This window comes from Podarcis bocagei (genome assembly GCF_964188305.1).
Source record: "Podarcis bocagei genome assembly, chromosome: 1".
In the NCBI taxonomy this organism is placed as follows: Eukaryota; Metazoa; Chordata; class Lepidosauria; order Squamata; family Lacertidae; genus Podarcis; species Podarcis bocagei.
The window spans coordinates 72,714,482-72,739,896 of record NC_138125.1 but is presented as its reverse complement, the minus strand read 5'-3'; the positions used below and the strand labels follow the sequence as shown (position 1 = coordinate 72,739,896).

The following is a 25,415-nucleotide window of genomic DNA, read 5'->3' as shown; positions in this document are numbered from 1 at the left end:
GCTTTCATCCCTGGAAATCCCTTTCTTTCTGCGATTTCACTGGGCAAGTGAAGCAGGTTTTCTGAAGACGCTGTTAATTCATCTGTTAAACGACACATATTGGTCATCTGTTTTGCTCTCCTCCAAAAATCATGCCCTTGTGTTTTGGTTGCACACTTTAACTGTGAGTGCATTTTGAAAAAGTTGGCCTTGAAGTTCATGTGGAATCATGCGGTAAGTAAGCTTTGAGCCACAGGAAGGGCTGCCATCTTGAGCCACAGGCGAGGTGAAATGGATTGCTCATTCCACAAGTGACCTAGAAAAAGAAACCCTGTTCTTTGTTGATTCAACCAAAAAAGAGATAATTTGGCACACACCCACACGCTAGGCTGGGGAGAAGGTTTGGATTGGGCAGAAGCGTCCCTCCACCCACCTCTATCATTTAAGTAAGCGTCCCACCTGTCTCTGCCAACTTGGTTGCAAGCATCACTCCATCAATACAGACATCACCCTTCTGGCTGCCAAAGATCTTGGCAGGCAGAAGTGCCACTGGTGGAATCCCCAGCAGCAACAGCCAGTGGAAGGCTCTGCAATGGGGCATTCCAGGGGCAAAGAGGGGCTGAGCCAGCCTGGGATCAGTTGGAGCCAGAGCTGGCACCATGGTTGTCAGATAGCAGCATCATGCCAGATCAGTGCCTCATCACTGTGCCAGCTCCAGGCTGGCACAGAGATCTGCTTGCCTCTCCCACTTTCCACCCTAGCCACAATAGGTAGCAGGGCTGCGAATGCAGCACTGTCCCCCCATCTCCATTGAGTCCTGCTAGGCAGTGGGTGGTATTAAGATTTGCCCCTAAATTTCCCAGAAATTCCTTGTGCTTATCAGCCAAGAAAATCAACTAACATTTGCACGTAAGGAATGGCATTAAGACACCCCTTTCACCTTACGATTTCCTCCTTACAAGAGGATGAAGGATTTTGGTCTGCAACAAGAGACCACCCAAGACAGAGGCAAAAAATAAAACAAAACGCCAACTACTTTACGCAAATCAAATATGATAATCAAATATAAAAACTGATTATCTGCTATCCTTTTAACAGTATCTGAAACAGGCTGCCTCAACCTGACGAATGGTTAACATTGGTGAAGGTGTTAGAAGTACAGTGGGAAAATTCCCTGCTGGATTACTTTATACAGGAGGAGAGGCTGAAAGAAGGCACAATGGGAAGCTATCTTGATTTAGACGACTTGGGAGGCTACGGCAAGCAAGGGACTGGAAACCAAGCCTTATGAGGAACAATTGAGAGAGTCGGGTATGCTTAGCTTGAATAAGAGGAGAATGAGAGGAGATACGCATGATAGCCATCTTCAAATATCTACAGGGTTGTCATATGGAAGATGGAGTAAGCTTGTTTTCTCCTGCTCTGGAGGGTAGGACCCGAACCAATGGCTTCAAGTTCCTAGAAAGGAGATTCCGAGTAAGAACTTTCTGGTGGTGAGAGCTGTTCAACAGTGGTATGGACTCTCTCAGCGGACTCTCCTTCTTGGAGGCTCTAAAGCAGAGGTTGGAGGCCATCTGTAATGGTTGCTTTGGTTGAGATTCCTGGATTGCAGGGGGTTGGACTAGATGATCCTCAGGGTCCCTTCCAACTATGATTCTGTGATTCCAAGGCAGTTGATGCGGAAGTGGCCAGGCTGATGAACTAGTGGGGGGCTACTCATTTTCCATCCAAATAAGCAGCAAATGCAAAAGATATGCAGCAGCTGGGTACGCAACAACAGAGACAAGCCTTTGTCTTGCAAGCAGCAGTTTACCCCAGTTTCTAGAAGGAGAGATAGCCTTCCGCGTTTGATCCTCAGTGTCCCAGCAACGCTATGCCCTTCGTGTTTCGCTTCCTCAGAATGCCCATTTCGTCTGGATTTTCCTCGTTCTGCTCTTGGGGCGCAGCATTTTCGAGGTCGCAATCTAGCAACTGCTCCTCCTGGGCTGCGGCATCTTCCATTTCACCGCAGTTTTCGGGGTAGAAGCCCTCGTTCTCCGCTATCACAGCAGGGTCGTCCTCTTCGAAGTGGCACTTCTCAGGGTCGTGGCCAGTGCCACTCTGGTCGCCGAGCGTGGCGTGCTGGCCCTCCGTCTCGTGGGCTGCTGCAGGGTCACTGTTCACTATGGCGAGAGCAGACAAAACGGTTTCACTACATAAACACTCCTCATCGTCCACAAACGCCATTCTCTCTGCTATCTCTTCAGCCGAAGGCTGGCTGGGGTCAGGGTAATCCACAAGGATTGTGTCCTGTCTGCGCTTGACACAGTCAGAGTTATCATAGACAGGATAGGTCTCCTCTGGATAACCTTAGGACATAAAATAAACTCGTCTTAGATGGAACAATCATGCCAAGCACTTTGTTCATGGATCTGTTCAGCCATACAAACACCTGAATTCCTTTCAAATCAGTGTGCTTGATTTGAGGTTGCAGCCAGAAGAGATAATCTAGTCGCTGAAATTGCTTATGTGTTTTAGAATGAGATCTGCCCTGCATCCATATGGGACTGGTCTAGACATACTAATGGCTCCTTGCTAACCAGGATTAACAAATTGGGATTTAGTTCTTCGATTGCACACTGCCTTCCTAGAGCAAATCCCCTCTCCCTGCCATTAACTGTGCTTCACCATAACAGGTATTAACAGTGGTCAAAACTGAGCAGTTTCTCTCAACCCCTGGATCAATTCCTGCAAGAGAGTTGGTGGGTCACAAAAACCACCTGCTTCTACCTCCATGGTAGAAACCACCTGCCTTTCACCTGTGCAGCCACTAAATGAAGCACAGACTGGTAGAGATAAAAAGAATGATACTGATCCATCTGCAGAAAGACACTGGAGTGGCAATAAGATTCTTTTTAAAGATGCCCAACCCAGGGCACAGTAGCCCTCCCTATGTAGACTGGGGGAGCTACTCTACAACAGCCTCAGATGTTAGCTCAGGATGTGTGAAAATGGCAATTTTGATTTCGTTCAGTTTTCATTTTCCCAGTCTTAAATTCAGTTCTCTACAATTCCCCATCAGTATGTGTGTTTTTTAATAAAAAAAAATCAGCACTTGAGTCTGAAATTATCCTAACATGTACATTTCTTGTATTGAATTTTGCCCGATACACACGTTTTTGCAAAGCAGTTCCCCACAAATATTATGCATTTCTGTATGTTACGTTCACCACTATATGCATTTTTATGTAAGTGGCACCCTACCTAGCATATGCATTTTTGTTCACATTTACTTGTCTAGAGAACTGCATTGCAAAATTCAGAGAAGTGTGGATGTCAAAGGAAGTGATGTTACAGTTTGTGTATTGTTTTGGTAAGGGCAAATCAGGTAGGTTTGCCTTTAAATACAAAAGGAATAAAGTTTCTCCCCCCATCCCTAGATATCCCAAGGAGCCCTCCTGTCCCTCAGCTTTGTAGCTTTGTAGCATAGCGCTATAAACCCTCATGAACAACAAACTACAGCTGGCTAGTCTGAGATGCTTAAACAATCAATGGATTCTCTCTTGTTAAGAGAGCCAGGTGCTCAGATGCCTTTGAATACTGAATGGCTTCCTGTGATAAGCTTTTCTTTTAAAGGAAAAGCAGAAACAAACAGCAGCACACTCATGCTTCCTTCATATCAATAGAAAGGTCTTCCTTACCTTCCCAGTCCTGCATATACGGAGCCTCTTCAGCTTCTTTCTCTGGGGAGATTCCATCTATGAGTTTGCCTTCTTTCATGACCTTCGTAATTTCTCGGAGCTGCTGAAGTAGCCTTTTCTCTTGATCAGTCGTGACGTTTTGGGGCCGACTATGGAACAGAATGGATGCTTTTGAATTATGGTGCTGGAGGAGACTCTTGAGAGTCCCATGGACTGCAAGAAGATCAAACCTATCCATTCTGAAGGAAATCAGCCCTGAGTGCTCACTGGAAGGACAGATCGTGAAGCTGAGGCTCCAATACTTTGGCCACCTCATGAGAAGAGAAGACTCCCTGGGAAAGACCCTGATGTTGGGAAAGATGGAGGGCACAAGGAGAAGGGGACGACAGAGGACAAGATGGTTGGACAGTGTTCTCGAAGCTACAAACATAAGTTTGACCAAACTGCGGGAGGCAGTGGAAGACAGGAGTGCCTGGCGTGCTCTGGTCCATGGGGTCACGAAGAGTCGGACACGACTAAACAGCAACATGGAACAGGCATTTTAAAAAATACCCACGACAACAGCTCAAACCTACTATTGCACATGACTGGCAATATCTGAGTGAGTTTTAGAGGAATGGTTCTCTGTCCTAGTGAACAAGCATGAAAAAAGCAATGTTCAAGCCAATTAATATGTCCCAATGTCAAATGAAAAAGACTGCTATATGGTCCCATACTTAACCTCACCAACTGCCATGGGGGATCATAAAGGCCCTATTTTAAAGTAATTCACTCTACAATGGTACCTCTAGATGCAAACGGGATCCGTTCCGGAGCCCCGTTCGCATCTAGAAGCAAACGTAACCAGCAATGTCACGTCTGCGTACGCATGCGTCGCTTTTCGCTGCTTCTGCACATGCGTGTGACATCATTTTGAGCATCTGCCAAGGAGCGCAACTTGAACACATTCATCCCGAAGCATGTTCAACCCAAGGTATGACTGCATTGGTTTTTTTTATAGAGGACAGCATACAAGGAGATGAAAGACCTAGTTGAAACAGTGTAAATAATATTCTACTTTCTTGCAAATTAATGATTCACACCATTGTTTAGAAAATAAATGAAGTAGCATCAATGATATAGTATCAGTGATTTAAAATGGCATTTTTTCCTGGCTGATTTACATAATTTGTAAATCAATAATTTAAATCAATCCACCTTCAGGCACAGTTGTGGAATGCCAACTAACATCACAGCTTTTGTGGGCGAAATGAAAGGGTACAGATGCAAGGGAGCTGCGGAAGGAAAGGTACCAAGAAAGCAGGTGGCTACATTTCACATGTTGACCTGAAGTAACTGATTTCTTTGGGGAATTATAGGGACAGAACTCCCTAAACTGTATAGAAATGTATTTATGTATGCTACTACAGTGGCAAGAATGTTACTTGCCCAAAAATGGAGAGAAGCAGAAGTCCCAGCGAAAGAAGAATGGATACAAAAACTTTTGGAATATGCAGAGATGGCAAAACTTACCGGAAGAATAAGAAATCACGATAACAAATGTTTTAATAAAAGAATGGAAATGGTTTATTGAATATTTACAGATAAAGTGTAAACCTTCAGTTTTATAAGAGTATATATTTAAAGTAGATGAATTAATGAGCAAATTAAGTTAATTTGGATATGCAGAAGATATTTAAAATAAATTTAAGGAACCGCAGAAAGAGGGGGGAAGGAAGTCAAGTTTTGAAATATTAAAATGGTTGTAAAATTAGTGAAATGTTTAAAACCTGAAAATCATAAATAATTTTTTAAAAAAACTTTCTTTTTTTTAAAAAAACAACCAAATAAACTGGAAAAAAGGAGAAAGAAAGAAAAATGAAGTAACTGATTAAATCTTTGTCTGAATCACTATTTCTCTCTTTTAAAATTTATTTTATTTTATTTATATCCCGCCTTTCTTCCACCATGGAACCCAACCCATACATGTGGTTCCCAGTCCTGCTTAGCTTCAGCAAGTTGGGGGCCTTGTGTGCCTCCAAACCATGCCCTAAGACCATCAAAATACCGTTTGGCAATTTGTTTGATTGCTCACAGTAAAATAAATTCTTGCCACTGCGCAATAATAACACAGAGAGCTTTATATATATAATAGATGAACAGTATTAGTGACTAGGAAATAGATGGAAACAGTGACCTTTTGTGTTATTTTCATCTATTTGAGAAAGATCAAGTGGCTCATAGTTTTTATCATCATTTTATCCCATGCTGATTAAATATCACAGAAGAGGAAAGCATTCAAATTATTTATATTTTTTCTCCTAAGTTAAGAAAAGGGACCGTCAGACAGCTATGGAGGAGCGGGGGAAGCATGCCTGGTTCTGATCTTACAAATTTGTAAAGATCCAACCTATTGCTTGTGGAAGCCTTTATCTACCTGGTGCCCTCCAGGTATTTTAGACGACTGCTCCTGTCAGCTCACAACCGGCATTCTAACCAAATAAATAAAATGCATGCATCAAAGTGAGCTGGACTCTGCAACCCAATGGTTCTTCTGTATCTGTTGAGAGGTCGCTTCCAGCTGACTGGTTTACGGAGCAATCATCCCAACTGGTTTGCACAAAATTTGCAGGGAGGCGAGACAACATTGGCTCTCTATGGAGCACCCATTCCTATTTGATTGCTCGCGGGTTCTGTGACAATGCAACAAGCCATTGTTACCCCACACTTTCCAATGCATTTTCTCTTCAACCAGGCCTCTGGCTGTGTAATGTTCTATGGCCTTTTTAATGTGATTGCAGGAAGGGGGTTATTGTTCTGTTTTGTTTTATCTATTCATTTTGTGCTATCTCTTTAATTTTATCTTGTGAACCTCCCTGAGTTCTTCGGATGAAGGGCAAATAAATTATTATTATTATTATTATTATTATTATTATTATTATTATTATTATTTCCTTACAGCAAAATGGGCCTGGAGGGAGAGCAGGTTTGTTGCACAAGAGTGCCCGATTGACTTTAATTGTCTGAAACCTAAATTTGCCAGTATATCACTGAAATCATCAAAAAAAATTAGCAGTAGTTTGGAAGCACCCTGAGTTTTCTAGGTCTCATCTTTAAAACAGTAAAGGGAATAGTACAGTAGCAACTTGGTTGAAACAATTACGCATAAGGCCTCTGGTCCTTTTAACCAGTAGGGATTTTCTCTCATTATTTTTTAGAATGAACACGACCCTAAATGAGGCACATCAGTCTCTAGGAAATATATTTCCTTTTCCATTTGTCATAGCTTTTGCGGGTCTCCTCCCTTCTCCACCTACTTTTCTCCAAGTAAACCTACCTAAGCAGGAATTGAACCCCTACTGAATTTCTTCTGCTTTCAGGATAGTGTCTCCTCTGCCAACCCTGACGTTTATCAAACTAACGTGTGCCTTTTGAAAGACTGTCACCTCCAGACAGGCAGAAAAAAAAACAAAGCCACTTTGTCTTTGCTATGGGTACTCGGTTGCCTAATGAGAGAGACTTTACCTCACAAGAATAGCAAGATATTGTGACGAGGCCTTTTCATATCATGTCATTAGAAAGCAGCAAGACTAGCAAAGTAAGATGCCTCTAAATAAAAGGGAAGATACACAGTGTCGTGGCTCTGGCCTAAGGGCGAATCTTACGAAGCTGGATTGTTTAGGAATCTGCAGAACTGCTTTGCCTAGAGAAACACTGATGGTCATATCAGAAGACCATTAGGAAGAACTTCCTGACAGTAAGAGCTGTTCAACAGTGGAATTTGCTGCCAAGGAGTGTGGTGGAGTCTCCTTCTTTGGAGGTCTTTAAGCAGAGGCTTGACAACCATACGTCAGGAGTGCTCTGATGGTGTTTCCTGCTTGGGAGGGGGTTGGACTCGATGGCCCTTGTGGTCTATTCCAACTCTATGATTCTATGATTCTATTCTATGATTCTATGAATTATTTTGGCTCCTGAGAAACATTCCTTCAAAAATCTGCTTTGCTTTGAGTGACGTTTAAGGGCCAATGGCAACTCTAATCCCAGACTTCATTACTGTTATGATTTCTCTATCAGTGACCTGGCTCCTAACTAGGGCATCCAAGACTGGCAAGAGGCAAACACAGCGCAGCGTGGCTAACAATTTGCCTTCATGTGTTCTGTTCACTGTATGCCACACAGAAGCCATCTGAAATGTTTTACCGGTACCATTTCAATCAGAACTCCAGTTTTAGCTGAATTTTCCAAATAACTTCAGCAACCTTATCTATGAAGAATCAAATAGTAGAGGAAACTGTCTGCATGTGTGCTTATGGACCGCCGTTCCATTCTAAAAAACAGGAAGATGTCTTATGCTAAATCAGACCAGGAGCATAATGTTTTTATGACCATTGGTCCATCTACCTTCAGTTTTGTCTACACCAATGGCAGCAGGTCTCTCCAGACTTTCACACTGCAATCGCTCACCCAGACACGCTGGGGACTGAACCTGTGACCTTCTGCAAGCCAAGCAGATGCTCTTCCACTGAGCTACATCCTTCCCCTTGGTCAGTCTCTTGTGTCAGACTGATTGGAGACTTAGCTTTAGGCGGCAATACTAAACACACTTACTTGAAAGCAAGACCTGCTGAATTCAGTGGGACTTATTTTGGGATAAATACGCACCTATGCTTTTGGATGCCAAGCATAAGGAAAAGAGCCTTGCGATCTGTGCATTGGATGAGCAGGCAACTAGAAGACAGGCTACAGATTAATATGATCTGTAGTGAAGGGTAGCGAATAGGCCATTCTCATCAGCATGGCAAAGACTGGGAAGAGTGAGTATCTTTAGTTCTGTATTTATAAATATTCTTAATCTAGTAGGTAGTAAGGATAGTTCAAACAAACAGTACTCAGACAAATACCTTAATTATAGACCATACAAAAGTGCCTATTTATTGCCTGAACTGGGATATTTTTTCTTTTCTTACTTAACCCATCAAGCCACCCTCTTTTTTATTTCCCATCTACTGTGAACAAATGGAATACTGCTGGAAATTATAAATATTGGCATTCCTTCTGAAATTCCATAATGGAATTTATAGAGGTTAAGAAGGCATCAATCCATTTATGCAGAACATTGTAACAGAGTTGACGTCATCTCTTTACAATCCCTGGGTGGCATCCAACTAAATCATATTCAGATTAGGCCCATTGAAATGAATGGACTTGGAGAGCCATTGTTTTAAATGGGTCTACACAGGAGTATCACTCTCGGTGTTTAATGGATTTATGACGCTACAGAGCTAGTGAAACACCACACCAGAAATCACGTGCATCCATATTTCTTTTAGTTTAACTCAAAATGCTGAATTTAGTTTAACATAGAACTAGAAGAGGGAAGAGTTGAGTAAAGGTACCTCCAAATTATAAGATGTTTAAGAGATGCAGTTTTTTATTTAACAGCATATTTTTATTTGCAATGTTCTAATTTGCTTTATCGGGAACAGAGAAATACAAAAAGAACCCACCCTTTTTAATCTGCCGGAACAAGAGTCACTGCCACATACCTTTCACAGTTGGGTCCCACTCTATTGATTAATTTCTCCATGGCTTCTTCAGTCTCTCTCAGCTTATCTTGAAGTTGGGCAAGCTCATAGTCAGCTGCAAAATAAATGTGGTCCCAAAAGGCATCAGCGGCAGCTCTGACAATTCACTCCAATCAGCATGTATTTGTTCTGAATGTGCAGCAAACAAAATGGAACTTGTTCCGAGAGAACCATGAGAGGCGACTAAGAGGGCTTTACCGGTAAACAGAACTAATGAAAATAATCTTTTTATTCTTCCCAGGCAGAATGAAAGGAAAAGGGAAATTTCCCTAAGGCTAGGAGAAGCATATATAATGCACCCAATTGCTCATAAGCAGCTACATGCAGAGCAACTGGCTGATTGTAAATGCCTGGAGACAGGAAAGGCTACGACATAGAAAACCACACAGTCTAATGACATAAGGGATGTTCAGAATAAGAGGAAAGCTAACAATTATTTTTGTTGAGAAGAAGGAGATCAAGGCTGCGACTCTATGCATAGTTTATGTGGGATAAGCTCAATTTAACAAGAGTGGGATTTATTTCTGCATACGCACAGAATTCGACTGTGTTGAAAGTAACAAACTCAATGGGTGATATCCAATTTCTCCCCTTGGATTTCATCCCACTGATTTCAATGGGTTTACTCAGTATGACAAACATTGACTATCACTCACTACTACTAGTAGTAATAATAATCACAGTGCCTCATCTATCATGCTGCTAGATTTATTTTCCAAGTGAGAGCCAATTTTGGATGCCATTTCAATTCAGTCTGGGAAATGCTACTTACTGATTTTCCTGTTTGTGTTTCCAGATGACGACGGAGGACATTTCCGCTCAACTGTTGTGGTTTTCCCCTTAGAAGAAAGCTATTAATTGGAAAGGGTTATTGCTGTGACAGAAGTGACATAGGTGTTTCTAGAAAGACATTAACAGCCTCAGCTAAAACATAAAAGGAAACCAAAGTTATGAAAATGAGTTGGGGCAAGCCATGGCTCACTCTACCGCCACACTCCCCTTTTGCATGCCAGGTTTGAAAGCTTCTGCTTTCAGTTTTAAACCAACCACAGTTCCCTATGAAGTCCTAACTTGGGGAATTATGATTTTGTTCAAACTCTAGTTGCTGAATATATCAGGATCAGAAACCAGAGTTTGCTTTTCGTTTATGCTCACTAAGTAGAGGTTTTTTTGGTTGGTTTTCAAAAGAACCATTAACAAGTTTGATCATCACAGGGAAATACAGTTGGTTTCAAAACAGAAGCTCTTGATCTTCTCCTCCGGCATGTGACCATATGAACTAAGTATTCGTTTCACCCCAATACTAGTGGAGAGAAGCAAAAGAGCCCTTAGATTTACCATGACATGTGAACTAGGTCAATGACTCACTGGTTAAGAAACTGTACTGATGCAACTTTAAGGGTGAAGTGGTATTTCTTACCTTAAAAAGAATGTACAATATGTATAAAAGGATCCCAAATCCATATATTGGGATGACTTGTCCCACAAGACCTCTTCCACTGCCGCCGCCACCTCCTCCACCTCCACCGCCGCCTCCACCTCCACCCTTGGCCTTTGCAACTGCTTCCGCAAGATGAGACCTTGGGAAATGGGTAGTGGGTGGTCTGGTTTCTGGAGACATCTGGGGATGCATTGTTGGAGGAAACTGACTGGTCTTTCCTGAAAATCAAGGTTAAAAAGATCCATTCTTAAAGGGATGTGTTGTGTTTTAAATCCTGTTCTATCCTCTGAATATGAATCTTAGGTGGAATCTAGACACATATAAAAAAACGCTATGAAAATGCCTTTTAAAAAAATGATTTGAAACATGTATCAAATTTGCCATAGCTTGCCATCACCATCTAGCATCACATTTGTATAACGCACACTAAAAACCTTCTATTTGCAGCTGTATAGAGAAGTCCTTAATAAGGTGTTCATACACTGTCAGGGAACTGACATCAGAGCTAGAGGCGGAGGGAAGGCTCTCAAATGATGCTGGAGAAGGGCCCAGCAGGGAGAGAGGCAGCTCCGCAGATGGGGAAGCAAATCAGCGCAACACCAGGGATATAGAGGGGCTGATGGGGGAATCGGCGAGAGGGCTCCAGGACTCTTCACCGGACACCAGCGGGGAGAGCACGGGTCCTCCGCTACCCACGCCCACCCTGCGCAGAAGACTTCCGCGCAGAGAGAGTAGGAGGAGACTGGGTGTCAAACAACTTTTATGTTGGAAAAGATTTAAAAAACGCCCACTGACGGATTCTGCTAGCGACTAAGGCAGCCACGAAGTGAAGGGCTGCCCAGACTGAAAGGTTTAGCAAGGCAACAAAGCCTGGAGAGGCGGCAACTTACGCACGAGCAATCCATACACATTACATACACCCATATTTTTTCACACAAGATTGCACATATAACAATGACTGATTGACATTTCTATCACATCAGTAAGTCTCCATCATCAGAAACCATATGGCAATTTTAACATATGGTAATCGACATATTAATTACTGTCAATAATCCCCTTGAATGAGCATTGGATAACAATGTACAGTGGTACCTTGGGTTAAGTACTTAATTCGTTCCAGAGGTCGGTTCTTAACCTGAAACTGTTCTTAACCTGAAGCACCACTTTAGCTAATGGAGCCTCCTGCTGCCGCCATGCCACCGGAGCACGATTTCTGTTCTCATCCTGAGGCAAAGTTCTTAACCTGAGGTAATATTTCTGGCTTAGCGGAGTCTGTAACCTGAAGCGTATGTAACCTGAAGCATATGTACCACAGTATGTTGAAAGGCACAAAGCAGGAACACCTAAACAACCGGTTCGAGGAACTAATCCAGCTTCTTAGTCCTGCCTCAGGAACTCATCAAATTTTGGTGGCAGCGGCAAAAAGAAAAAGTTGTTCACAGTCCGGGGTGGGGACAGGATAGCAGAGCCCAATGTCTTTATGGGGATGCAAATTCTCATTTGATGGGTGGAGGGGGAGCAATAGCCCCTTTCTCAACTGATCTCCACAAATCAACTAAGGAGGGGGAGCTGTGTGTCTCTGACAGTGTGTGGTGGTCACACCCACTTTGGGGAAACTTCACCACTTGTATGCCGCTCCTGGAGGGTGAATGTGACCTCAAGCTAAAAGAGATTACCGGTAATCACAAAATGATGGGAGGTTGCTATGGCACCAAGCAGTTTGCCAAGATGGAACACTGCCAGCTAAGTTGACATGCATACCTTGCCAAAATGAACCACACCACTTTATATTCTATTTTATGCAGATTTTGACACACTGTAATTCAAAACTGTATGGGGGCTGCAGAAAAGTCACCTGGCATTTAAGGCACTACAGTGTATATACTTAATTCCTTAACCACTGATGAACTACAATTTAGGGAAATCTTGGGGATCCTCAGAAGCTTATTGAGCTTTTATCAAAATCCAGGAATGTCAAACGAGCATGTTAAGACAGCTGACTCACCACTACCAGTGTCCCCCTGCAATGAGTAGCTGCAGGATCGTTTCCACTGTGCTTTAAACCTTACCTTTCAGTTCAACTGGGGATCAGGGAGGTCCTGACAAGCCTGGCTAATGCTCTAGTCCACATGATGTTGCATACACTACAGAATATTCCCCAGATGCCTCTACAAGACATTGGAGTTCCAAGACATGTTCATATAAGTTCCTTGGTAGATATCTAAGTCTACCCTCCCACCCCACCACTATTTTCCTGAATACACCTGGCAACAAAACCATGGCCCTACAGAGCCTGGCCTGCCATAGCTCAGGAGTCACTTTTTGCCAGGAGAACCTCCTGATTCTGCCCCATCAGTCATCAGTAAAGTTCTGTTCATTGTGACTTCAAGAAGATTTATGAAAGTACTGCGTGCTCAGTGATTCCATGATTGATCTGTAAAAGTTCTCCCAACTTGGCCTTCCATTTATTTTGTGACCCTGCATAATTCAGCAGCAATACTCTGATACACAGGGGAATGTGCAAAGATTTTAATTGCAGTTGTACACAAACGGCTGCTGCATGTGGCTGTACTAGATGGGTTACTAACCCACTATATGAGGAGGGAGCCAGACAAAACCAGCATCTAGACCTGCTCCATCTAGACAATACCCACCCAATTCCCCACCTCCATGCCCACCTGAGAGGTGTCAGAACTGAGTTCCAGCAAGTTCCAGCTGGGGAAAAAAATCCCTGCATTTACTGTTCCTGTGCCCCCTCCCCCAAAAAAGATAAAGGTAAAGAACCCCTGGTCAGTTAAGTACAGTCAGAAGCAACTATGGGGGTGCAGCGCTCATCTAGCTTTCAGGCTGAGGGAGCTGGCGTTTGTCCACAGACAGCTTTCCAGGTCATGTGGCCAGCATGACTAAACTGCTTCTGGCACAATAGAACACTGACAGAAGTCAGAGTGCACAGAAATTCCATTTACCTTCCCGCCGCATTGATACCTATTTACTTGCACTGGCGTGCTTTTGAACTGCTAGGTTGACAGAAGCTGGGACAGAGCAACAGGAGCTCACCCCGTTGTGGGGATTCGAACCGCTGACCTTCCGATCAGCAAGCCCAAGAAGTTCAGTGGTTTAGACCACAGCATGAGTCTGCTCCCTTTTCCTGTGCCACTATATCATGCTTGGTCATGAAACAGGATACACATTCTATACTTTTATTCCTAACTGGGATTTACTTTATTATGCTTAGGGTTTTCTGCATCCATTGACTTTTATACTATCATGTGAGATATTAGCTCAAGAACCATTTTGAGTCCACAGCTCCATTGACCAACTACATTCTTTCCCTGTGGGGAAACGTGCTCTGAGCCTCAGAAGCCCAATTAGGTCACCCCTTGCCTGCAGAGCAAGCAGCCCCATACCTCTTTTTGAACACCAGCCCTTGTGGCTCCTCTCATCTCCTTGGAAGTCCTCTGAGCAGCCACCGCAGCCGCTCTTGGTCCCTGAGCCACCCCCACCCCACCCCACCCCAAAGAGAGGTGCCTCCTCACACCGACCCACAGGGACCTGGGAAAAAAATGCCCCCAGCCTTAGCAGCCTGATGGTGAATGTGCAGCCACCATCTTACTCACCTTGGGAGGTAGCAGTGGCAGCAGCAGGAGTCGCTGGGCCTGCATGGTGGAAAGGCTCCCCTTTGGCTCCAAGCACTAAACTCCCAGGCACATAGCAAGTACGAGAAAGGCCAGCATAGCACCTGTCTGCCTGCCCGATCTCCCACTTGTCTGTCCATTCCCAATAGCAAGGGCTGGCGAACTGGCTGGCTGGGCTCCGTCACCCACTTGCTTGCTTACTCGGAGGCCACCTCAGCTCTGGGCAACCAGCAACCCCTGGCCAGCTCCAGAGGCACCATTCACCTGTTGAGCTTGTGGCCGGAGTTGTTGCAATAAACAGCCGCACAGGTCTTTGAGAGGCAGAGATGCGAGAGGGCATCAAAGGAGGGAAGGAAAGAGGGACAGAGGCCAGTGTTGCCCGTGGCACCGCTGACCATCATTCAAGACACTCCAGGGTGCCACGGCACACTGGTTGAAAACCACTGCTTTAGCTGGATAAAAGGAGAGTGTTACAAACAGCATAATTTGTAACAAAAATCCTGCAGTTTAAAAATGAGCATCTGCACCAAGCTTCATGGGATATGGCCACGCCAATACCCCCTTTGAATTCCAGAAAGACCGAGAGGCTTCATTCCTGCCACAGCGAGACTTGCGACTAAGTGGCAACAAATCCAACTTGGTAAATGCTTGGTAAATGCTTTGCAGTTGCTGCAGCAATTTAAAAGTACTCAATGAGTGGTAACACAGCTGAGATGGGATACTTCTTTTCTGGCAATTCAATTTAAACACACCTGAAATGCTACTTCTACAATTCATTGTCTGCAGCTCTGTAATAAAAGTGCAACTTTAAAAGGTGACATGGGTGGTAAGTAATGATGTGAGAATGAATAACGGTAGGACTGTAAGCTCTTACCACCCCAAATGTACAGTTATGCCTTCAGAAGTAAGATCAACTACACATTAAGGAAGGTAAGAAGTTGCAGAAATACTGCAGTGCTAGTGCAGATTTTTTCTGTACATGAGAAATCCTTGGTCATCATGTACAATCACATGTATCCATTAGGAAAGACACTTTAAAAATAATGCAAATGGTGACCATTTCTGCCACAAAGGCTGGCAGAATTTTTTTTTTTTTAAAAAAAGAAATGGCAGAAAGCAGGAAAAAAATGATACAGATGGTTTAAATCATATTTTATTTCATATAAAATATCCAAAGCAATGTAACAAACATCAAAACAATTGGTGGACATGGAATTTTGAAGTTTATAAAAACAAAAACAATGTGATGACTACAAGATGCTGGCAAACTGATGCTTCCAAGGGATGGCTTAAAAACGAACAAAATTTAAAATGCACGTCATCTTGGAAGAAAGATTCTGTGAATTCAATGGTAAAGGCCAGGTAAGGTAAGGTTGTAATCTTAACTTTGTTAGCCACAGCTAAACCTGGAGATATAAATAACTGCACATTTCCTAATACTGAATACAATAATGTCTCACCTGAACCTCCTTCAGTCAAGATACCTGCTAGTCAAAAGGTGAAGTCTTTCTCTCTCATACACACTTTTTTTTATTCAGTCCTAGACTCAAGGGGCAGCTTCAGTAATAGCTTCATTGCTCTGCTGGATCAGACCAAAGGCCCATCCAGTCCAGCGTCTTGTTCTCACCGTGGCAACCAAATGCCTCTGGAATGCCTTCAAACAGGACATGAGTGCAACAGCACACTCCTTACTTGTGTTCCTTAGCAACTGATACAGTTGCACATTGGAGGTATTGCACAAATGGTCCTCCATTAATTTGTATTAAACCCCTTTCGAAGACCATCACTACATTTTGTAACAGCAAAATCCGTAATTTAACTACGCACTGTGTGAAGAAGCACTTCCGTTTGTCTGCTCTGATCGCATTTACCACTTGGAATGCCCATTCACCCAGCTTCCTAAACAGTTTCAGCACATCGGACAGAACTTCCCAACAGCTTAGTTGTGAGAAGGAACGAGGGCAAGGCAGTTAGAACTGCGATTTACTTTCCTCAGTGAATGGTCCATTTCATCCCAAATAAGACCGATCTAATTAAATGAGCAAGGATCACCTTCCCGCTACATGTATGCTGAGCTTCCAGCCACCCCGCTTTCCAAAATTCCTGTGCGGAAAGAGCAGGGGAAAGAAAAAAATCACGTGCAAGAAAGAAGAAAACCACGTGCAAAAAACAGCACAGGTGAACTGTGCAAAAGGGGTTGGGTGCATTTGTGTGTGCACAGGTTTGCAAATCCTTGGGCTTCCCCCACCTTCCTCTAAACTAATATCGAGAAAGCAATCCCACCCAATATATTAAAAAAAACCCTCCCCATTTGTGTTTCCAGGAGCTGCTACGTGGGGGTGGGATGGGGGGGGTGCAGATGTGACCCTGACATGCACATGACTCAGTCCGGCAGCCCTTGACGCACGAGGTTGCGGAAGGGGTTCGGGGGCGGTCGGGGCCTTCGGGACGGCCTCTTACCCTCGGGCGCGGCGACCAGAGTAGGCGGCGCAGCGCTGGGCTCCGGCTGCCTCCAGCCCCGCGAAAGGAAGACCTTGGGCAGCAGCAGCGACACGCACAGCACCAAGCAAGAGGCCAGGGCCACCTTGCGGAACGTCGAGTACGCCATGGCTGGCCACAAGCGCGCGCCCGCCCGCCGCGGCCCGGAGCAGAACGTCGGCGTCCTTTCCCGCACGACGTCACATCCTCGTTCGCTTCCCTAAGCCGTTGGGAATGTTTTCCGGGTTTTTTTTTTGGGGGGGGGGGAGAGGGCAGGAGAAAGAGAAGGGCTGTGGCGGACATGCGCACTTCTCCCGAAGGCGCCGGCGGACGCCAGGCTGCCCACACTTGGAGGGAAGGCGAAGGGCGAAGGAGAGCAGCAGCCTCTGTCGCTTGCTGCCTTGCATATTTTACTTCAGAATTTATGGGAGGCATGTTTTAATCTGCTTTCACTTTATCCTTGTTGTTAATTTTTTGAATGCTTTGAAATGGTCAGTTCTTCTTGTTGATCTTTTTTTTAAAAACTGTTTTCCATCTCTTGCGAACTTTTTGAGGTTTGCTTTTTGCTTTTTTATTTTATTTTTTACAATCAGCCTGGATAGCTCAGTTGGTAAGAGCTCGGTGCGGATAACACCAAGGTTGCTGCAGCTTCGATCCCTGTATAGGACAGCCAGTGCCGGGTTTACGTATAAGCTAAACAACTATAGCTTGGAGCCCCACTCTCTTGCCCCCCCCCCAATATTTCACTATTAATATACTTCTTCTTAATTGTATTTCAGTTCAACAATTGCTTTGATAAACGACGTATTTTGTTATGTGCAAATGGCTTTAGATACCTATTAGGGCCATAAATTACCATATAGCAAATATTCAACACAAAAAACAGTGACAATTTGTTGTTGACAAAGGACAGCTGGATATCTAAAGGGCCCCATTACCTTCAGTAGCTTAGGGCCTCATCAAACCTAAATCTGGCCTTGGGACAGCTGTGTGCATTGGACTGAATGATCCTGGGGATCCCTTGCAACTCTGTAATTCTAAGTGGTACATATTAAATGAATGCGTGGGTAGATGACTTGTGTTGCAAGTAGTCCGTGCAGGAGGAGAAAGGTATCAGTGGCTGGTGGCTGTGATTTATTTTATGTATTTATTGAATTTATATACCGCCCCATACTAAGGTTACTAGGTTTTTCCCAATGAATCCTGGGACACTTTTCAACTTCCTACTAAATAGATGGATTTTGTGAGGGGACTGATTTGTAAATCTGGGGACTGTCCTTGAGAAACAGGGATGTCTGGTAACCTGCCCCATACCCAGGGGTCTCAGGGCAGTTCACAGAATAAAATCAAGATATAAAGCCAGAAAATGCATAAAAATAAAAACAACAACCTAATAGCCCCCCCCCCCAATGATGGCTATATTCTGCTTCTACTGTTGGATGCAGTATGCCTTTGTGAATGCAATTTGCTGCAGAGAGCCCTGTAGCACCCATGTCCTGCTTCCAGGCTTCTCCTTGACATCTGGTATTCCAATTCCTGTTTATCTCGGTACATATGAAAATCTGTCTAGAAATCAGCTTTGGCCTTTTAACTGACTTTTCCTTGAACATCTACCTTTAGAAGTCCATTCTAAAATGGTCACCTAGAACTAAACTCTTGAACTCTTAAGGGTGAAGCTAAATATCTTAAGCATGCTGACAAAATTAGTTTAGAAATTCTTGCATTTCACTCTTCTATGGCTGGCCACACTGAAAACAGAATTAGTTTTAATTGTTTTATTGAATTGCATAGTTTTTAATTTTTAATTTGCATTGCAAACCACCAGAGAGATAAAGAATATTATGAGAGCGGTATATAAATGTGAGGTAGCAAGGGGAGGTGGTGGCGGCTGCACAAAGCTGCTTCTGCACACTCTTTTCCTGTGTAGCAGAAAGATGCACCCCTTTTGAGAAAGAGCACTCCTGGCTGCCGCACCACCTAGGAAAGAGCCCAGCCACTGGCTGGAGTGAGTGGTAACAGTGCTGAAAAGGGCCATCTCTGCTCTCTTGTCTGTGCTCTCTCTATCTGGATGCCTTAGTGGTTGATATTAGGTCTGCTGTAGCGGGAGGAGGATGTTGGCAAAAAATCCTACAAAGCCTGGGTTTGACCCTGCCGTGCAGCAGTTACAGAAGTGCTGTCTTTGAAAATAAAAGGACAGCAGCACCGCTGGTTGGTGAATGAGGCACGGGTATAATTCCACACATAAAAAGAGTAGCACATAGCCTTTCAAAATCCATGGCTGGGCAACATCTCCTGGGGATGGGAACAACCACAATTCTACAAATGAACACATTTAACATAGCTTGTAGCTTGGCCCTTAATGTTCATATATATGTATTTTGGATAAGACCAGACGTGGGGGAATTTTTGCCCTCCAGATATTGGTGAACTGCAGCTCCCATCAGCCCTAGCAAGTATGGGGTGTGGTCAGGAATGATGGGAGTTGTAGTTTAGCAACATTGCCAAATATTCCCAAACCGGGATAAGACAACACACATTAAACTTTGAGATACTGTACCAATGAGGAGTAAAACTGAAGAACAGCAAGTCACAGGCCCCCCCTCTGGACACATTTTCTTATTGTGCATTCAATTCATCAAAACTATTTCTTACCTGAAATTAGATTTTGTTGGCTTTTCCATACCCACACTAACTATGGACATATACTGTGCCAGAGCAGGGGTGTGTCAAAATGAACTCAGGTCAGGATGACACTCAGGTAAGTAACCCAACTTACTCTGAGGTAAGTAGGGTTAGGACTGCAGTCTAGGTCGATCCTACCCTTTCTTCCCAGCCATGAAGGCTTGTCCTATATATTCAACTTGAACCTGTTCTGTGAGGCAGGGCCATGACTATGCAAATGTCCTGCTTAGCAAGAATAGTCCCAATTTGCATGTAGTTTCCAGAACCAGACTTAAGAATCGTGTGCCAACTCATAAGTGGGATCTTCACATTTTTTAAAAAATCATTCTCTTGTGTCTGCATTTCTATGGCAGATCCACAGAAAAGCTCTTCCAACCCATTGCTCTTCCCCATGAAATAAATCTGCACTGCTTATTTTCTGAGAAAGTATAGGAACCTCCAATTCCTCCTGTAATATATGTCAGTGTATCTCCAGCCGCATTCACACATTACTCTCAGTTGTAGGAGAAGTGAGATGCTACCACTGCCCCTTAGGTCCATGCACTGAACTCAGGCATCTGAAGAGGAACCCCTTTGTGTGAAGAGTTGCTCAAGCAAGGGAGCTCCTCTTCTGATGTCCATGCCTGACATGCAGATACCAGGGTGAGGCCAGCAGAGCTCCTTCTCCAGTGCATGTTCTTTACCTGCGAGGGCTCTAGAGAAGTCTTCTTCTGTGTCTTGTGAATGTCTCCGGGCAAGTCTCACTCTCCTCTCTCACTGGCTCTCTCAGCCATGTTCTAGGCCAACATACACTAACCTGCACACTCCAAATGTTGTTGAACTCCAACTCTGATTGGCCACAGTCGGCATGGCCAGTACTTGGGGGATGATGGGAGTTGTAGTCCAGCAGCATCTGGAGGGCCAAAGGTTAGCCATTCCCATTCTAGGCTGTGTTACAATGTCAGCCCATCACCTGGAGATAAACCTTCTAGGTGCTGGTGTGCATCAGTGTGTATGCACCCTGAGCCAGTGTATAAACAACAAGAGGATAACCTTCGCTCACAAAGCAGCTGCGACTAAGTTGCATTTTATGTTGTTCAGCATAGTTTTTGCTTCCTGGTATAATACATGGTGGCAGGATACACAATTCACTCAGCTGTGTGGCATGTCCTGACTCTGCAGGGATAGAATCTGTTCTCTGGCCTAGTGGCACTAGGCTGTTGGCCCGGGGAAGCCCAGCCGATAACAACAGCCTGCTGTGGCCCATAGCATCCCTTCAAGCCAAGCTCTGGAGTACCAGGTTCCTGTTCCATGGAAGGCCTTAAGGCCACGTGGCTTCTAGCCCAGTCTAATTAATGCCCAGCCTGTATGTTATATCTTTACTGCCCCTTTGGCAGTTTTGTTTGCTTGGTTACTACTGAATAAAAAAGGGACCGACCCTTGGATTTGTGGGTCATTTGGGCGCAGAAAGAAAGAAAATAGTCTGCTCCAATTAATTAAACAAACGGATAAAAACTGTCCCTGCTTAAATTGTACTTTGCATATCCATAATCTCTGCACTACATTTTATGTATACTTTACCCTTGGGTAAAAAATTGTGAGGATATAAATGCTTTCTCACATAATCTTGCTAAAGCACATTCCTGCCTATAAATATTCATACTACTGCCAAAACATTTACAAGGTTTCCCCAAAGGTGAAATATGTGTAATGTACTTTGCCTTCTGGGTATAAATATTATCCAATACATTTTGGTTAATATGAATACACTAATTATTCTTGTAACCCTTTTTAAAAGGGTCATCCTCATGATGTGAATTTTTTTAAAAATGTAATTACAGTAATTGGATACTTAATCTAATTAAAATTGGCTTTATCTTTAATGGGAATTTTTCTAAAGACACAGAATGACAATTGACTTTTTGATAATCACTGTTTTTCTTTCTGCTGGAGAATGCATTTAAGGATACTAGAAACCACAGCCTTCGCACCATCTGCCAACTACCTTTGGAGCCAAACTTTGGTTTCCTCCATTGCAGGCAAAACATTCCTGCTAATTATGAGATAGGAGTATGCTCACATTTTATGATGCTATTGATTTTCATTGAGACACAGCTATGCTTGATTAAAAGGGCCCAGGAAGGGCTGACTAGAACATACAGATTTTGTCTACGTGCAACCTCAACTGGGAGGGGCATTAACATCTAGCTAAGCTTATTTATTCACAAAAACATTTATATCCCATCCTCTATCAAAGATTTTAGGAGGGGAAAACCAATACAGTGGTACCTCAGGTTAAGTACTTAATTCGTTCCGGAGGTCTGTACTTAACCTGAAACTGTTCTTAACCCGAAGCACCACTTTAGCTAATGGGGCCTCCCGCTGCCGCCACGCCGCTGGAGCACGATTTCTGTTCTCATCCTGAAGCAAAGTACTTAACACGAGGTAATATTTCTGGGTTAGCGGAGTCTGTAACCTGAAGCGTATGTAACCTGAGGTACCACTGTAATTAAAACACACATAAAAAGTCCCCTTATCTACAGATCAGAAGTGGATAAACAATAAAACAATAAATAATCTTAAAACGCAAGTTATGGTTATTACAAATTAAGAGTGAGCTGAATGATGACCAGAAGCTTGAGTAAATAACCAGATTTTAAACTGTCACTGAAACTAAAACAAAGTTCATGCCAGGCAGAATTCATAGAGGAGAGCATTCCACCTGCAGAATTCTGCCATGGAGAGGGTGCTCTCTTGTGTCATCACATCAAATGTAATGCCCAAGGATGGGACTCTTAAGGATATTATTGCTTGAGTGCTGTACACAAGTTACATGTTGACTTAATGTAAAAGATGGGACTTGAAATAGCTGATCTCTGGTAGGAATGGTAAAGGGTTTTCTTTTACTCCACAATTTGGTGTTATGTGCCCTGTTGGATCCTGTCGAATCGGAGCAGAATGTAGACCTGTGATTTAGGCCTCAGGCCTACCTGCCTTTCTGAGCACTTGTTCCATTTTCTTACTTATATGGTTGGCTGAGGGATGCTTCTTATTTTTTCATCCGTTAACAGTGTTTGGCTGCATGGAGCAGCTTTAAAGCATGGCACCTCTGCACTCTCCCCACTTGTGAAACCCAATAACTGGTATACAAAGTCCCCCAACATGTGAAAGGAAAACATAGCCATCATGGTAGCCATTGATAGTAAAACATAGCCATTATTGACAGCCTTATCCTCCATGAATAATCCTCTTTTAAAGTCATCCAAGACGATGGCCATTGAAAAACGGTTCTCATTTCGGTCTATATTTCTTTGCTCCCATAAGCATAAGAACAGTGATCAAAGAGCCAGAACCACAGCAAAAGAAATTTACATTGTTTTTTAAAATTACTGATGAATTGAGAAAAAATTCTTTAAAATAGTAAAAGCACAATAGAAAATAAACAGAAAATTACATAAAACGATCACAGTATAATAGATGAAACAATTACAATGGTGATACTGCAAACTCTAAATAGAAGAAATATAAAACTACATTAGCTGCTTATGGTGTACCAAGAAATTATAAATGAAAAAATGAAAGTATAAGAAAGCAATTGTCCTAACAGACTCCTTGCTGTCCAGCTAACTTAAAAGCTAAAGCAGAAGAAAGTTTCACAATATTATAAGGCTTTCTAAATCAATATGGGGAAAGTTATTTATTTATTTATTATTGAATTTATAAACCGCCCTATACCCGGACGTCTAAGGGCAGTTCACAGAATAAAATAAAAATATAAAACCACAAAAAACCCAATCAAAAAACCCAACAACAACCCAAAGTTACTTAAGGTGTTAAAGGAAGTAAATTATACATATGAGATACTGGTATATATTGATCTAGTATTGAGATAAACTTTAGGAGCTTTCGTGCATAAATGATTTTAAATACATAAATGATATTAAATTAGGAAAATATTAATCAGAAGTCCATGTCTACCAGATGTCTTGTGGTGTGGTCTACTGTTTTCCACTGGAAGATTCGTTAGCAGAAGTAACCCATGAGGATTAGGAAAAATCAAAAACAGGATGAAAAGTAAAAATAATAATAAAAAACCCTAAGAAGAAACTAGCCTCTGTGTGTCCTGTGCTGGAAATAATACTTTCCTCTTAGCAAACAGACAAGCTTCTCAAATGCATATAGGACAGATCTGTTCACTATCGCTCAACAGTACCAGGCCAACACATCAGGCATAGGCAAACTCAGCCCTCCAGATGTTCTGAGACTACAATTCCCATCATCCCTGACCACTGGTCCTGTTAGCTAGGGATGATGGGAGTTGTAGTCCCAAAACATCTGGAGGGCCGAGTTTGCCTATACCTGCAGCACACCTTCAGGACAGGTGCTGTTGCCATTGATAAAACACCCCCCATTCCAGTCTGCCTTACAGAAGAAAGTTCAGCTAGCAGCAGCACCTTACAGAATGGAAAGGAACCTCCTTCTTTCTAAATGATGTAACTGAAAGCTGAGGCAGAGGAAGAGAAAATGAAAAATATCTCCACCTGTCTTATATTGGTAAGGTAAAAATAACGAGCTGGAAGTATTTCATTATACTTAACAGAAAAAGCTTCTAAGCAAACAGGTGAAATTTATCTATGGTATTTATTTATATGGCCTCCATGATTACTGCCATAACATTTTATTCTCACAGCTATATGAAGTAGGGGGTTTATCTCTTCTGTTTTCTAGAGCAAGAGACAAGGCACAGAGCAACAAAGTGTGTCCAGGAAGGATATGGGAGGATCAGCAAAATGAGGGATGTAATGTCGAAGCAGACAAGTCAGACAATAACCAGGGCCCAAATACATACCACTAAAGGAAATTTAAGGATTGTATGCTTCATGAGTAACTAAGTTGTTTCATCCAAGCAAGTCTATAATTTTCTGGAGATCATGCCTTTTGATAACATTGGCACATTCCTGTTCTGAAACCAGAATCAGGCCTCTGTTCTTCTATTCTTCTATTCTTCTGTCGTCAGCCTGTTGTTTTGTCTTTGGGATACTTCTTAACGTGTAGCATTCCTGACGAAATGAATACACACACAACCACTGACACATACACCATGTTCAGCCCCACAAGGGGACGGGGCAGAACGGGGCGGGCTTACGTGTGTCCCGCTGACATGCGTTCTGACTCGAAACATCCCACATAAATCGGGAATTGCCTGTCCTCCCCATATATGAGAGAGATACAATGCTCATTTTTCATTGCTTTCAGACAGATTTGCCAGAACGTAGCCAGATATAACCTGTACCTCAGTCCTGCCCCACACCTTAGACTTTGAACATTGCTTACTTTTAATATAAGCATGGGAAGTGCTATATTGTTCTTATCATTTAAAAATACTTTTCAGTCACATTGTATGAATTTGGCCTCCATAATTATAGCGGAACCTCAGTTTTCGAGCATCTCAGAAGCCAAACGTTTCAGAACCCAAACTCTGAAAACCCAGAATTGCTTCCGTTTTTGAACGCACCTCGGAAGTCGAACGGCTTCCGCTGCGTGTTTTCCAGTTTTGCTCAATGGAAATTTCAGATGGCCATTTGCGCCTCAGTTGTCAAACGTTTCGCAAGTCGAACGGTCTTCCGGAACATATTACGTTCCACAACTGAGGTGCCACTGTGATGTTTGGTCAGAATTTTGTCGTGAGAATATTGATAAAAATTAACATGGCATGCTGTGCTTGGTATACACCAATCCATCTTTTCCCTTTGGTGTATGGAAAGGCAGTTTATCTATACAGCTGCATCTCATCTGTAACTAAGTTAGATACACTGGTGATACAATTATATAATAATAACAGCAGCAGCAACCAATAGCAGTAGTTCTACATAAGCTATTTTTCTGCTTGATGAAGATTTTGTCTATGTTAGTATAAGTTAGTCCACTATGATCTTTGCTGGTCCTCAGGTTCCCGCTTCAAATGTACCCAAAT

The 25,415-nt window shown here is 43.0% G+C and overlaps 1 protein-coding gene and 1 long non-coding RNA gene across 3 annotated transcripts; one reads left to right on the top strand and one right to left on the bottom strand.

Moving 5' to 3' along the window:
• Positions 1 to 1,052: 1,052 nt before the first annotated feature.
• On the bottom strand, positions 1,053 to 16,939 carry RIC3 (RIC3 acetylcholine receptor chaperone). 2 transcript variants are annotated; one of them, XM_081183648.1, is made up of 6 exons: positions 16,763 to 16,939; positions 10,644 to 10,882; positions 9,996 to 10,074; positions 9,185 to 9,278; positions 3,660 to 3,808; positions 1,053 to 2,327 (listed from the first exon to the last, which is right to left on the bottom strand). In XM_081183648.1, the coding sequence occupies exons 1-6, from the start codon at positions 16,908 to 16,910 to the stop codon at positions 1,834 to 1,836; spliced, it is 1,203 nt and encodes a 400-aa protein (XP_081039774.1). In that variant the 5' UTR covers positions 16,911 to 16,939; the 3' UTR covers positions 1,053 to 1,833. The 2 variants fall into 2 exon arrangements, with proteins under 2 accessions (XP_081039774.1, XP_081039775.1); XM_081183649.1 differs by having other exon boundaries at positions 1,053 to 2,141.
• Positions 16,940 to 22,169: 5,230 nt separating this feature from the next.
• Positions 22,170 to 25,073, top strand: LOC308584065. The gene is made up of 3 exons (XR_014006509.1): positions 22,170 to 22,329; positions 23,871 to 23,995; positions 24,170 to 25,073. It is a non-coding gene; the product is annotated as an uncharacterized lncRNA (long non-coding RNA).
• The last annotated feature ends 342 nt before the right edge of the window (positions 25,074 to 25,415 follow it).

Coding starts and splice junctions, on each gene's coding strand:
- RIC3 (XM_081183648.1), bottom strand. CDS start 16,910: ATGGCGTACTCGACGTTCCGCAAGGTGGCCCTGGCCTCTTGCTTGGTG. Junction 9,279..9,995: donor AAACACAAACAGGAAAATCA/GTAAGTAGCATT, acceptor TTTATTTTGCAG/CTGACTATGAGCTTGCCCAA. Junction 2,328..3,659: donor GTATATGCAGGACTGGGAAG/GTAAGGAAGACC, acceptor TTATGTCCTAAG/GTTATCCAGAGGAGACCTAT.